This window comes from Syngnathoides biaculeatus, chromosome 15 (genome assembly GCF_019802595.1).
Source record: "Syngnathoides biaculeatus isolate LvHL_M chromosome 15, ASM1980259v1, whole genome shotgun sequence".
NCBI lineage: Eukaryota > Metazoa > Chordata > Actinopteri > Syngnathiformes > Syngnathidae > Syngnathoides > Syngnathoides biaculeatus.
Genome location: NC_084654.1, coordinates 25,138,291 through 25,152,031, shown reverse-complemented (window position 1 = coordinate 25,152,031; position 13,741 = coordinate 25,138,291). Strand labels below are relative to the sequence as shown.

The 13,741-nt window shown below is 49.0% G+C and overlaps 1 protein-coding gene across 7 annotated transcripts in view; it reads right to left on the bottom strand.

Annotated features, from left to right (window-relative positions):
• fgfr3 (fibroblast growth factor receptor 3) overlaps nt 1–11,994 on the bottom strand; it is a 41,355-nt gene extending 29,361 nt beyond the window's left edge. For 6 of the 7 annotated variants that reach the window (XM_061843107.1, XM_061843109.1, XM_061843110.1 and 3 more), the window contains exons 1-2: nt 10,245–11,994; nt 5,968–6,152 (exon numbers count right to left, since the gene is read on the bottom strand). In XM_061843107.1, the coding sequence (XP_061699091.1) occupies nt 5,968–6,073 (106 nt within the window). In that variant the 5' untranslated portion in view covers nt 6,074–6,152; nt 10,245–11,994. The remainder of the gene's footprint in view (nt 1–5,967; nt 6,153–10,244) is intronic. The other variant, XM_061843108.1, reaches the window with a different exon arrangement.
• Nucleotides 11,995–13,741: the final 1,747 nt, after the last annotated feature.

The window sequence follows — 13,741 nt, the reverse complement described above, 5'->3', positions numbered from 1 at the left end:
AACATTAAATTTGACAGACGTGACAATTATGAGTCGTACCAAGAAAAAAAAACTGCAACTTTTGCTCCAAAACGGTCGTTTTAGGCTCACTTCGAGACATCCTTTAAAGACGGACTCCTTCTTCAGATTTTGTCCCGGTGGTCCCAAATTTGTTGTTCAGCAACGCATCCCAGAATCCTTTGGAGACGCTTCGACCGCAGAGACGGTTCGACTTAGCAGCGAGGAATTTGCTCGACGTGTCGATCATGAGTGCAACCACACAAAAAAACTCTCAAGGAATAAAGTTCTGAAAAGCATCGTCAAGTCTGGCATTTTGGTTTTGAGATCGCCTTTTTTGGACATGTCGGCAATTTGAAGGGGCCCGAGATGTGTTTTTAGACGTCCCGATCCTGAAGCCAGTTTGACTTAGCAACAATACGAGTAGAACCCCCAAAAATTCTGAACGCCGCGGCTGAAAAGATTCAGCAAGTCTGGCGGTTTGCTTTCAAGTGTCGTTTTTTTTTTTTTTTTTTTTTTTTTTCGGTCACGCTGGTCATTTTCTGGTGTTCAGTGTGGCAAAAAAACCTCAAAAAACTTTCATCCCCTGAAAGTGGCTTGATTTAGGCATGTCTATCGTCAGTAGACCCATAAAAAAAAGTCCAGAAAAGGCACGGGGGAGTCTCCCATTTTGGGTGGACAAGTCAATTTTATGCTCCATTCCAGGTTGTAGCCAAAACTCACTGAAAAAACAGAAATCTCCAATAATGTTTTCCACCAGGTCAGAACCAGAACCGACATCTCAGTCGAGTCCTGGAGAACGGGTTCGCCTCGCATCAATCCATTTCCGAGGTTTTGCGTCTTCGTGTCACTGAACGGCCTGACGGCGTGAAACGCAGGAGACGAAGACGGCGCCAAAGTGGAGGAAGTCGGGCTTCTCGGCAGCAACTGGGCGCGCGCGTCATCCGGAACGGCCCGCCTTCGTAAATGCGCTTTAGCCGCGGAGCCGGCGGCCTGATGAATGGCAGCGCTGCCGAGAAATGGAAAATATCACAAAGCGCAAGATGACCGACCGAGAATTTTTTGGTCTTCAGAATGTCAGCTCAAGGCCCCAAATAAGAAAGTTGACGTCGAGAAAAGTTTGAAAGGAGAGGGTGGAGCTAACCGGCCGATCCAGTCCGATCGACTTGGATGACAACAAGAAATGGACCATTTGGGGGTTTTCATCCAAAGTCACACTTGCACCCATATTTTGAAATATTAACCTGCATATGAAGCCGTAAGCCAAACTTGAGACGAATTCAAAAAGCGAATTAGGGCTTCAAACCAACAACTGCCTGAGAGCAGAAATTCTTTTGCAAAAGACCGCAAACCCCAATTTCAATCCAATTTTAAAATCTAACCTCCACTTAACCTCACCCTAACACCCACATTTGAAACCCTAACCCAGGTTTGTCGGATTCATTTCAAACCTAACCCTTGATGAAAGGCTAAATAAGGCGAGAAATCCGAACGTGAAGCCCAAAACCCGGCTTGCAACCGTGATCGTGGTACAAAATCCTAAACTAGGCTCGCAACCGATTTGGACACTCTAAGGACAGTTTGAGAGCCTCATTAAAAACCTCAACAATAATTGGAAAAACTCCCCCAGGCTGCACAAACGCTCATTTGAAACCGGAACCCTCGCGAGGAAGTCTTGAAACCCTAACCTCGTCTGAAAGTCTCACGTGAAGACCCAACCCCGGAGTTTCAAACACGTTGGCGCTGTGTTCCGGCCGCCGACTGCGGTGTTGCCACAAGGCCGCGCTTATTAATTTGTGACCTCTCCTGCAGGAAATTGTTCAGATACAAATCGGGGATGTTTAGTCAGGATCGTGACAAAGAGTCTCTTTGTGCGGGGAACGCGCTCGGCTGCTCGAAAGCGATTTTATCTGCGTTGCGGCGTCGCGCATGCACAAACACACAAACACTTTTGGAACTTCCATTTCTTTTTTTTTTTTCCGGCTCTCGCCACTCTCGTTCATTTCAAGTCCGTCTTGCAGTGTCCAAATTTGGGTTTCAAATGAGTTTCAAGTGAAGATCGCGTTAGGCTTCAAACTTTGGTTACAAGGTTGCCAATTAATTTTTCCTGGTGGTGGTTTTTCCAAATCAGTCCTCATAATTCGGGAGTTGAGCGTCCAAATCTTTCAAATTAGCGTTAGCCGTCGAAAAAAAAAACTGGTTTGCGAACAAAGTTCAGGCCTTGAAGCCTGCTTTCGCACTTTCGTTCCAAGGATCGGGTCTCAAGAGAGTCATATCTTTCTTTTATTACATTTTTAAGACCAAAAAAATGATTTGAGCAAGTATTTTTTTTTACATTAAAAAAATTGGTTTGAAATAGTAGTAACAACTTGTAGCATTTTTGTTACATTATTCAGTCTGTCAACATGATTTCTTTTCCGTGTTGAATTTGATTATTATTCAAATACAACAACAAAAAAGTCCCCGGGCCCGCTGCGGATGATCCCGATTGGCCGGCGTGAACAATTCTGTGAAAGGAAACGGGGACGCCGCCATCTTTGCTGGCTGAGACCAAGAACGCCGCCCCCCCCCCCCCCTTTTCCCCTCGCGCTGTTATTCTGCCAGGAGAGCAAAAATAATAAATCCTTGTGCCGCCTGCAGAGTGTAATGGAAGCCGCCGCGGGCCTGGAAAGGAGACCGCGACGGCTGCTGCTGCGGCGGCGACGGCGGCGGCGGCGGCGGCGCTGCTGCTGCTGCTGCTGACGACGGCCTCCCTCCCTCCCTCCCTCTCCTCCTCCTCCTCCTTCTCTTCTCTTTTCTTAAACAAACCACGCCAGAAGCGTTTGAAAATTCCCATGGAATTTTATTTCGGTCGCGTAATTGGCTTCATCTCGTCCCCCCCCCCCCCCGACCCGAGCGCCAACTTTCCTCCCGGCGGCGACTTCGACCGCCTCGCAGCCCGGCGCGGCAACCTCACTCTGGGTTCGCACCTTCTGAAAAAATTTGACTTGGCGGCGTGGAATTTAGGAGTAGAAAAGCAAAAAAAGAAAATAAAAGTCTCGAGAAGAAGCCACGCCTGCAAGGACACAGGAAGTCCGCCATTTTGGTTCAAAATTGCCGTTATATTGTCCTGTCGGCCATTTTTCGGTCTCTTTGCTGTGCCCTGTTGACTTTGAAAAAAAAAAAATCCTCAAAAGTCAGCTGATTCGACAGCATGAAATTTCGTAGTCCATCATGAGTTGTGATGTTGAAAAAAAGTCTCAAGAAGCCATTTGGTAAAATGTACAGAAAGGCAGCCATTTTGTTTTGAAGCAGCAATCATAGTCGTTTTTTTTTTTTTGGGGGGGGGGGGTTCCCGAGCGGACCCGTCCTCGGGATTTTGTCCCACTGCTCCCAGTTGGTGCATTCAACAGACGGACGGCACAAAAGTGTTTGGCGTTCGCGGACGTCGGAGTTTGATGACCGCCGCAGTCGCCGCCGGTTCAGGTCTGGAAATCCACCCCCCCGAAGCCCCAAAATTCGGTGGGCACGTTCGTCTTGAGAAAAACCACAGAAAAGTCTCAAGAAGAAGTCGCTGTCAACTAAACAGGAAGTCCGGCATCTGACTGAAAAGCGGCCGCGTCGGGGTTAATTTGCGCCTCTGCGGGGCAAACGTTGAAATGCGAAGCCCGGCTAACCAGACGGACGGGCGACAACGCGTGTGCCCCCCGCACTGACGGAATGGCAAAAGTCGCTGCGCTAAATATGCTGCTCCCAAACGTCAGCGTGAAGGAGGCAGTCTGGGGGGGGGGGGGGGGGGGGGGGGGGCAACTGACTTGGCCCGCGCGGCCGCCAGACGACGTGCTGCGTTCAAGGACGCCTCTTTAGCGCCAACTCGGGCTCGATGACCCACAGAAACACCGACGCAGGTAGGAAACGGAGCCATCTCATCCCCGCCGCTCGGCCATCTGCCGGACGCCGCGACCGGGGAGACGGACGGGGCGGGAAGACCGGACGCGGGGACGACGACCGCGAGGAAGTCAAACGTGGAAAGCGAAGGCACGACGAGAGATGAGGAAGACCTGAGATCGGGGGGGGGGGGCTGCCAAGACCGGAGAGACGAGGAAGATGAGCCAGTGATGCCATCCCAAAACTTTTGTCCCAAACCCCAACTCGTGGTCGAAAGTGCTGGAGTGGCTCCGTCTGGACTTGAAAGCAAAAGCAACAAAAACCACACACACACAAAAAAAAAAAAAAAAAAAAAAGACTTTTGGCCGCGGCCTCAAACGAAAAGACGACTCCTCGGCATTTTCTTTGGGGAGGTTTTTTTTTTTTTGGAAAGCCACAATTCCGAGTGATGAAAGCAAACATGTGCCGCGTTTATTTTGGATTTTGATCCTCGCTTGTTTCGCCGCCTCGGGGACACCAAAGAACAAGAAAAAGACACACACAAAAAAAAAAAAAAAAACCAAAAACAGACACACAAAACGCTCAGCTAAGCGAGAAGAAGCCGACGAAATCCTCCAAAGACACAACGTTGAACTTTCAGCGACGACGACAGAAACTTCTTTGCCGTTTTTGATATTTGGAGCGGCCACGGATGTCTAATAAAACGTCGAGATTTGCAAAAGGACACTTCAAAGATTCTTGGCAGAATGCTCGCTTTTTTTTTTTTTGCTTCTGTTTTCGGACGAAAATCGGTCCTCGGACGCCCCCTGACAAAACCCGGAAATAACCAACGACGCGCTTTGTCGTTGTTGTGCGGAACGCAGACGTTTCCCGGTAGCGCCGTTTACTGACTGGTTTTCCTTCCTATCGAGGACTACGAACCCCCCCCCCCCCCAATCCTGGCTCCAAAGAAGTGACCCTCGAGTCACCCCCACCGAAGAGATTTGATACAGTTGTCGACACTTTTGTTGTGACCTTTAATAATGCGCTGCTCCATTAGCATTTCTGCATTTTTGCTTTCTTTCAAAGATTTCATTACCTCGAGTTACTTTTTTTTTGCCCCCCCCCCATTATTGCTGTTTGAAGTTATTCTACACTTTTGTTCATAAAAAAAAAAAAAAAAAGGTTTACATGGCTGGGGGCTGATTCACAACAGATACAGCAATGCACTCCCAACCTCGTGTATTCTACTCCTAACGCATACATTTAAAGGAAAAACATCAATACATTTCTGAAATCATTTTATGATATAAAGTATTTCAACTACACATGTATTTCTACTATGCTGTTTATCATCAGGAAAAACCAAAAATATGCTTTAAAAAGTCAAATCTTTTCGGCTTGGAACGCATTATTTCTTTTTCCATTAATTGTAAAGGGAAATATCGATTCGCTATTTGAACAAATCGCTTCTTGAAGCGCCTTCAGGAACGGAGGTTGCACTGTATGTTTTTCTTGATGCCCAACACGTTTGTGAGAGTTGTGGTGAATTAGTACACGGCCAGATTTCTTGTTTTGATATCTTTCATATGCCAAAGAAGCCTCACATGACTTCTGCGCGGGTGCCAAACTCCAGGCACGGGGGCCAGATCCGGCCCGTCCTACCGTTTCAAGTTCATCTTATGCTTCTGGACCCAAATTTCAAATTGTCTGTTGAGAAATTTTCAAACAATAAAGTTAAAGTGACACGGACAATTGGAGGCTTTTCAACCATTTTCATCTGACCAAAAAAAGAGTTTTTTTTTCTCACTTTGTACGTAACAATATATGTGACGCAAATATAGATTGAAATACTTCCACGGTCTCTCGACGCCCCAGTTAGCTTTGTCGTGAGTTTCAGTCGGACAAATTTGAAAAATGTCAGCCAGCCTTTTAGTTGCACTAAAAACGATCACATCTGCTGATGACTAGAAAAGTGAAACATCACAATTTGAATGCTCCCCCCCCCCCCCCCCCCCACGAAAAATATCGAAAGCGTCCCATCCCTCCCCGCCACCGCGTGGGCCCAAAATCTCTCTTCAAACGAGCGTTTCATTTCGGAGCGCAGGAAGCGCGGAGGCCTACCTGCGGGCTCGGCGGCGGGCAGCCTGGCCGGCGCCGCCCATCCGGGCAGCAGGACGCACGCCAGCCACAGGGCGCGCCACGCCGCCGCCGCCGCCGCCGCCGTCATTCCGGCGAGGCGAACCGAAGCGGGGCCAGACGCCGACTCAGGCGGCGTCCGGAGTTCGCATGGCGTCCCCGCGGCCCACCTGGAAGACAAACGGTTTGAAATCATGAGCATCTCCTCGTCTCAGTCCTCAAGAAGATGTTTTGTTGCGGTTCGATTCCACTTTTGCTGAACATTTTTACCATCGTCCTAGCGATATACGTGTTGCGCAACAGCGAGTAGACACGCTCAGAAAATTAGCATCAATGCTGCGGTGAATGAAGGGTTTTTTCTTCTTCTTTTTTGGAGGACGCGGGAAACAATTCCCCAAATGAAAGGATCACACTTGGGGGAGGAGCCACGGCGTCATTCAAGGGACAAACTACTCATACAAATGCAGAAACAGGAACGCATGTGTGAAAACAAACAAACAAACAAAAAAAAATATATATATATATATATAGGTAGGGGGAAAAGGAAGATATGAATTCAAAACTAACAGATAGCGTTAGGAATGTGCTGATGACTGCTTTAAAAGCGGACCCCAAGGAATGATTTTAGCTTACGGCCGGCGGGACCATTGCGGATGATTACCGAGCAAGAGGGAAAAATACGATCGGACGTGCGGCCCCACTTTTGCTCCTTTCGTGACCAACGACTTTCTTCGGGGATGAAATAATTGATACGGCGCGCGTTTGAAACGGGCTGCTGTCAAAAAGTAACCGTTGCAATTTTCCTGCTTCATTCACTGCGACGGAAGGCCAAAAGGTGGACGTTCCATCGCTATTTTTCAATCGAAAATAGAAACATAAGGTGACATATGTGGCAGCAACCGAAGGGGGCACTGGGGGCACGTGCCCCCCCCCCCCCCCCCCCAATACACACACACTAGCCAATGTGTGCGATGTGACCCCTTTGCTCTATGAATGAGTTATGTCACAAAGAATATGATATCTTTTTTTCAGGAACAGAACACAGAACAGAAGCGCACCAGCCAAAATATGTCTTTCTCTTGTTGTGATCAAATCTGTGACACCCCCCCCCCCCCGCCCCCTCAAAAAACTTGGTTTTCCAATAATCCAATTCCACATCTTTATTTCGGAACTGTGCAAAGACAAACAATCGCAGCGAGCGCTCGCCGGACAGCAAAAACGCAAAAACAATCCAAAAGTCACGGCCCGAATTTTGGGTGACTTTTCGAGGCGGATTTTTCCAGAGAGGCTCAGCTTGAATTCCTCATTGTACGAGCCGAGCGGCGTCGCACGTTTTTCCCCCTGCGCCCGCGCCTCGTTGTGTACTTAGCCCGGGAGTAACCTCGTCTGCGAGACGCCGACCGCCGCTCGCGCACACAAAGGTTAGCGGGCGAGTGGTCTTGGCTGGCGCACACAAGCGCGTATTGTGCGTCCGCACAGAGGTTGTGTTGTGCTAACACTGCCGCTTTTCTTTTTCTTCCCCCCGCCACGCGCGCCGCTCGCTAGCACAGCGCCGCGTTGCGTTAGCCCCGTTTCCGACGCGGCGGCGCGATAACGCGACGCAGACGCTAACACGCCGACGCCTTTCATGTCGGCCTCCCCCGCCTCGACGCCGCCGGTCTGTTTACGCGACGGCGCTGAAGGGCCTTCCCGCGGCCGGAGATGGTTTCCGCGGCGACCACACACGAAGGAGCGGATTTCGCGCTTACGCGTCAGCAGAAAGTCGAACGGGAGCGACGACGCTGCTGATTTTGAGCGGTAGCCGATGGATGCGTCTGCCTCGCAGGTACAGGGACGGACGGGGGTCTGGAGCCGAGCGCCAGCTTTCGCGGGCGCTTGATGTCAATCTGCAATTTTTCTCACCCGTGCGGGTCCTCCGACCTGGACACGGGAGTGCGGTCTCACAGCGGACACACTTTGTGGACGTTTTGGACGTCTGCCTTTCTGGGACGCGGGCTGTGAAATTTAACAGCCGACACTCGCTCCTCCAGTTCCTGTCGCGTCGCGTCCAAAGCGGTCGTCGTACCAAAGTTGACCCGGCAGTTGTCCGCCTTCGGCTCTAAGGGGGCCTGATTTGAAGGGAATTCTGCCGAAACGGGACGGGCGCGTAAAGTTTGCGTCGAAAGCAGCTGTCGCGCCACAAGAGGAACTGCAAAAATTCCCGGGTTCGGGGAAAGCATCAGGATTCTAAGAGGCGCGACGAGGACATCCATGACTGTCCCCCGGGTCTTCCCGACTGGACATGCGTTGAAGCTTAACACCTGACATTTGCTAATCCAGGACCTGTTGTGTCGAAAGCAGTTTTCACCCTGACACGGAACGGCGAGGTTGAGCGTACCCGCTCGCGAGGTAGCTCTGGAGGGACGACGTCCGTCTCCGAGGGGATTCCCACCTCCGATTTATGTCGAAAGCAATTGTTACAGACAGGTGGCCGCTTTTAAAACTGCGTGAACAGCACTCACGTCGTGCTGCCGACGCTTTTTCTTGGGCTTCCTTCGCGGCACAAAACGCTTTCGTGCGGCGTCGGACGGACGAGCGCTCAAAGGCCGCAGACGCCTTCCGAATGACGGGAAATCATTTCGACACTGCCGACCGCAAATCGTGCCCGGCGCGACGGCGCCACGACGACCAGGTGCGCCTCCCGGTGGACGTAACAACGGCTAACCCTGACCCAGTCCTCCTCGTGACAGCCCATCCATCAAGCGCACCCCCAGGGGTGAGAGGAGATAGCGATCGGCTGACCGGGGTGCGCTCGTCAGGTCGATGTGATCAAAAAAAAAAAAAAAAAATGCGGAAAGTTGATCAGGACGCGGCCCGTCACGCTGGACGCGCTTCAACTTTGACTGCGGCGGCTCACTGCAGTAAGAAATCAGTCAAATTAAAAAAAAAAAAAACATCCTAAAATACATATTTTGAGTCATTCTTTTTAAAATAGCAAACTATATTTAGAACAAATGCCAAACAGATAGGACGTGAAATGTTTCAGAAATATAGGGAGCATTAAAACTATTTGAACAATAAAAACAAATTCCTATAAAATTTAAAATTCAATAAAAATAACTATAAATTAATACGGCAACAAGCGTCAATTCCAAACATCCATCTATTTTCCAAGACGCTTATCCTCACAAGGGTCACGGGGGCCGCAGGAGCCTACCTTAGCTCACGTTGGGCGAAAGGCAGTTTCAAACTTTAGAAAACGTTCAAAATACATTTTGTGCCATAATGAGGAGCCTGATTATCAATTTGAAAAATGTGACGAGAATTCGCGCCTCGGTCCAACGCCGCCTTTGCGTCCTTCTCGTTTTCTGGGCAAAATCGGACGGCGCAACCCAAAGTGGGAGTGTCGCGAAGCACTCCAACGTCCGCGTACGCCACCAAACTGGAAGAGCGCATCATCGGCGCGTCAACGATGATAATTACGCTCATAATTTCTTAAGCTAACATTTGAGAACTCCGCGACGTGAAAGAAAACCGGGCAAGTTCTTTTCCGGGGGGACAGCACGGGGCCACGTTTTCCACGAGCCGCTCGTTCGAAACCCAAAACCGCTCGTGGTGACAAATTCATATTTCACGTGTGTCCCCCCCCCCATTTCAATTTTTCATCATTTCCATCAAAATGTGCTGCCAACATTAAAGAAGACCAGACCAAGAAGAGTCCTGCTGATCCTCTCTACAGAATATCAAGACAACACAAAAGGGTCCACCAAAGTATAGCAATAATTTCAAAAGAAAAATCATATGCACGTCAGACCACAGCTGTCATTTGTATCAATCAATAAAAATATCTCCAAACCACTGCTGGAATTCATATGAATACAAAAATACATTTTATGACATGGCAAGACCACCACAGACTACATATATAGATATAAACGCTATTAAAATACACATTTAATAATTAATAACACTATTGCAAACATAAAAAAAAACATGCATATTTAATTTGGAAGAGCCGTGTTTGGAATTTGTGTAGATTTTTTTTTTTTTTTTAAAGGTATATCACGAAGGAGTCCCACCATTGCAATGTCTACAAATTTACAATTTGAAAAGTGAATAATAATCCATAACAGCGCGACGGAATGTGATTGCGCACCGGCGTCAACCTGTTGGAGTCAAGCCGACGAGGAAGTCGGCCTCACCGGGCCAGGTGAGCATTCGCAGGACCCGTCCGAGTCCCATCGGAACCTTTACGAAGGCGCGTGAACGAGAACCTGACTCACCCGATCTAAATCCACGCAGGCAGCAAAGTCGACGTGGGGGGGTGCGCGCGGGGGGGGGGGGTAATTCCACGCTCGATATCGCCCCCCGAAACTCCTTTTTCTTGCTTTTTTTTTTTTTAAAGGAAATCCTCCAGCACAAGTCCAAGAAGGACCAGTTTTTAAAAAAGACAATCAAAACCGTCGAGCGACCGCCGGCGGTTCCGGCGGTCCGCTAAATCCAGAGAGTCCGAATCCGAGGCAGCAGGCGGACGCCTTCATGCCGCCGAGAGCCGCGTCGCGCTCGGGGAGACTCGCGGAGAGACTCGCGGAGAGACTCGCGGAGAGACTCGCGGCGCAACACTGGCTGAGCCGGGTCGCCTACGCGCGGGGAAGTGAGGCTGGGTTCGGGGACGGTTCGGGGGGCGGGGCGGGTCGTGGGCCGCGTGGAACAAGTTGGCCCCGCAAGCTCACGGGGGCGAAGAAGCGCCGTATCCGGTTGGCCCTTTCATCATAAGAGCGAAACAGGCGGAACTGCACTTCGTTGGGGTTCGGTCCAATACGTCCAATAAAAGCCACTAAAGAGAGGATCCGGATTAGATTACAATCATCTGCAACAGCAACATTTGCTTCTATCTTTTATCAATTATTAATGTTTTTTTTTTTATTGCAGCGCAATTACTCAACAGATTATGTCCTGTGTTCTGTTTTTTTTTTTTTTTTTTTTGGGGGGGGGGATATTTTTCAATAGTAGCTCAATTTTTGTTTTGCCATTTTTGCCCCATAAATGATTAATTTTGAGGATTTCCTCATATCAAAACATCCAGTTTGCGATATCATAAGAAGAATGATCAAACGAGCCGAGTCGCTTCATTTTGCTCAAATCTACAAGATTATATTTTATTCCTGTACACCGTGAAATATATTTTTTGATTTGTTTGAACAGTTTTTGCCACATAATATTAATAACGTTGCATGACGTTGAAGTAGAATGTTGCTGCCAAAGCGGAGCGGCGCCGGAGCGCCACTCAACAGTCACACAAGATCCAAATCAAAGACTTTGAACGCAAATCAAAGATTTTTGTTCACAAAGATAAGGAAGAAGCGAGCTAACAAAATAAAAGGAAGGGGAAAAGAACGAAACGTGGCTTCGCCGGAGCAACAACTTTGCCCACGCGACTCACAAAGTCAAATCTGAAGTCACAGAAGATGCAAAAAAAAAAAAAAAAAGTTTGAAGATATGACAGGTTTTGGGAGTCCATTTAGCAGGACCAAAACATCAAGTTCCTCTTGACGCCTACCAAAATAAAACCACCTAACACAGCTAAACATAGTCACCATGAGCGTCACTGATGGTGTGGCGGTGGAACACACGGGCAGCGCGGGATCGATTCCCGCTCAGCGATGGTCTCTCTGCGACATTTCGGGGCGAAGACAGCTGGGGTCGGCTCCAGCTTTCCCGCGGCCCTTGTGAGGATAAGCGGCCTGGATAATGACACATTCCCCATCCAAATCCGGGCTCATTTGTTCACAAAAAGTTGCTTAAAAAGCTGCTGAGATGTCTCCCAGTGGAACGTCGACAGGAAGTGGCGAGATGCCAAAATAAAAGTGGGAAGCTCGGCAACGCGTCTCCAACAAATCGTCACGACGCGATTTGTTGACAAAAACTTTCGTTTCCAGGTGGGAAAAGAAAGTCAAGCGCAAATGGAATGACTTGAACTTGCGGGGGTCAAAAAACGGGAAAGGAGACAGGAGCTCTTTATGGCGCCATAAAGAGCTTCTTCGTGGGGGGGGGCAGAAGGGAGTGTGCCTACGTGATTTGCGACGGCCGTAAATAACCCAAGAAGACGTGAACGCAAATCACAAGCGAAACGGACGCACGTGACGTGACGCGATGGATGGACACGTCATTAGGTACCCTCCACGCGCACGCGCGCGCGCCTCCCCCGCCCAAAGCGAGGCGAAGATGAACGGGTGAACAATGAATCTTTTCATGGAGTTAAACATTAAACGTGTGAGAGGTCACTGCGGAGTCAAACCTTCGAACGGGTTGAAACACGAAAACATCCGGCAACAGTTTTTTTTTAGAACCGTTTGCAAATGATCAGCACCGATCATCGCACTTGGAACTCTTCTGCATTCGCTTGGGGGGCGGCGGAGGGGGGGTTTAATCCGATGACTCGTTTTTTCGTTTGTGTTTATCTTAAAATGCTTTTTTTTTTTTTTCATTTTCAGAATGTCATATATCTAATTCCCCTGAAAATTACCCGCCCCCCCCCCCACCCCCCAAACAAAAAAATCCCAACAAAAAAAAATATTCCTAAAAACAGATTTTGGAAAACAGTGAAAAATGCGTCATTATCCAAGCCACTTATCCTCACGGGGGTTGCGGGAAACCTGGAGCCTATCCCAGCTAACTACACCCCGAACTGGTCGCTAGTCGGTCACGGTACGCATATCGACACCATCAGTGAGCGGGAATCGATCCCACGCTCCCCGCAGCAAAGGCGGGGGTGTGTACCACTACACCCTCAGTGATATTGAAAAAAAAAATATCCTTTTTCCAGTGAATCGCGTGTAAAATGGAACCTGCTTCCTTTTGCGGACCTCATTTGAGCATTTTTGTGACTGCGCCGAGCTCGGTATGGACGGAGGCGAGCTTGCGCTTCGAGCTCGTAGGCGCCAGCCGCGTTACCCGGCGTCTTTCCCCGCACGGCAATTTGGTGGATCGCAACCCGCAGGGCGTCCACGCCGAGCGCTCGTTGCTGGTTTTCCGTTTGGCGCTTGACTGCAAAGCGCGAGCGACTCGGCAAAACGTCGCATGTTAGTTTGGCGGAAAACAAAAGTCTGGGGACGCAAAAACAGCAACTGAACAAGTACACGGCACATCCGAGGAGAAATATGCAGCGCTGCCTGCCGTTCACTTCGATGATGCTCTGAATCAATCCGAGTGGATGAAAAAAAAAATACATATTGCTCGGGGTCTCGTGTTTTTCCGCCGTCGCGCTCGCAAATCTGCACAGTCGAGCACAAAAAAATCACGTGCGTAAATATTTTGTCCGAGTATAGAAATACGAAGATATTGGAAGACGTCGCTTATTTTGTGTAGTCTTGACCAAAGTTCCGTCTAAGATGCGCACTTGTCGCACACTCTCAACGCAAATGAAAACCGATCAGCGCAGTTTTTTTTTTTAACACGGAAGCACACGGTCTCTGTTCAGCCTATTTTTACGTCGCACACTCTCAACGCAAATGAAAACCGATCAGCGCAGTTTTATTTTGTTGTTGTTTTTTTTTGTCTCTGTTCAGCCTATTTTTACGTCGCACACTCTCAACGCACATGAAAACCGATCAGCGCAGTTTTTTTTGTTGGTTGTTTTTTTTTTGTCTCTGTTCAGCCTATTTTTACGTCCTAGTTTACCTGGCACCGCCCCGCCCCCCTCTGCTCTTAAAGGGCTACACTCATAATTACAAACAGAACACAATCCCGCAACTTTATATCTGCGGGCATGACCGTCCTC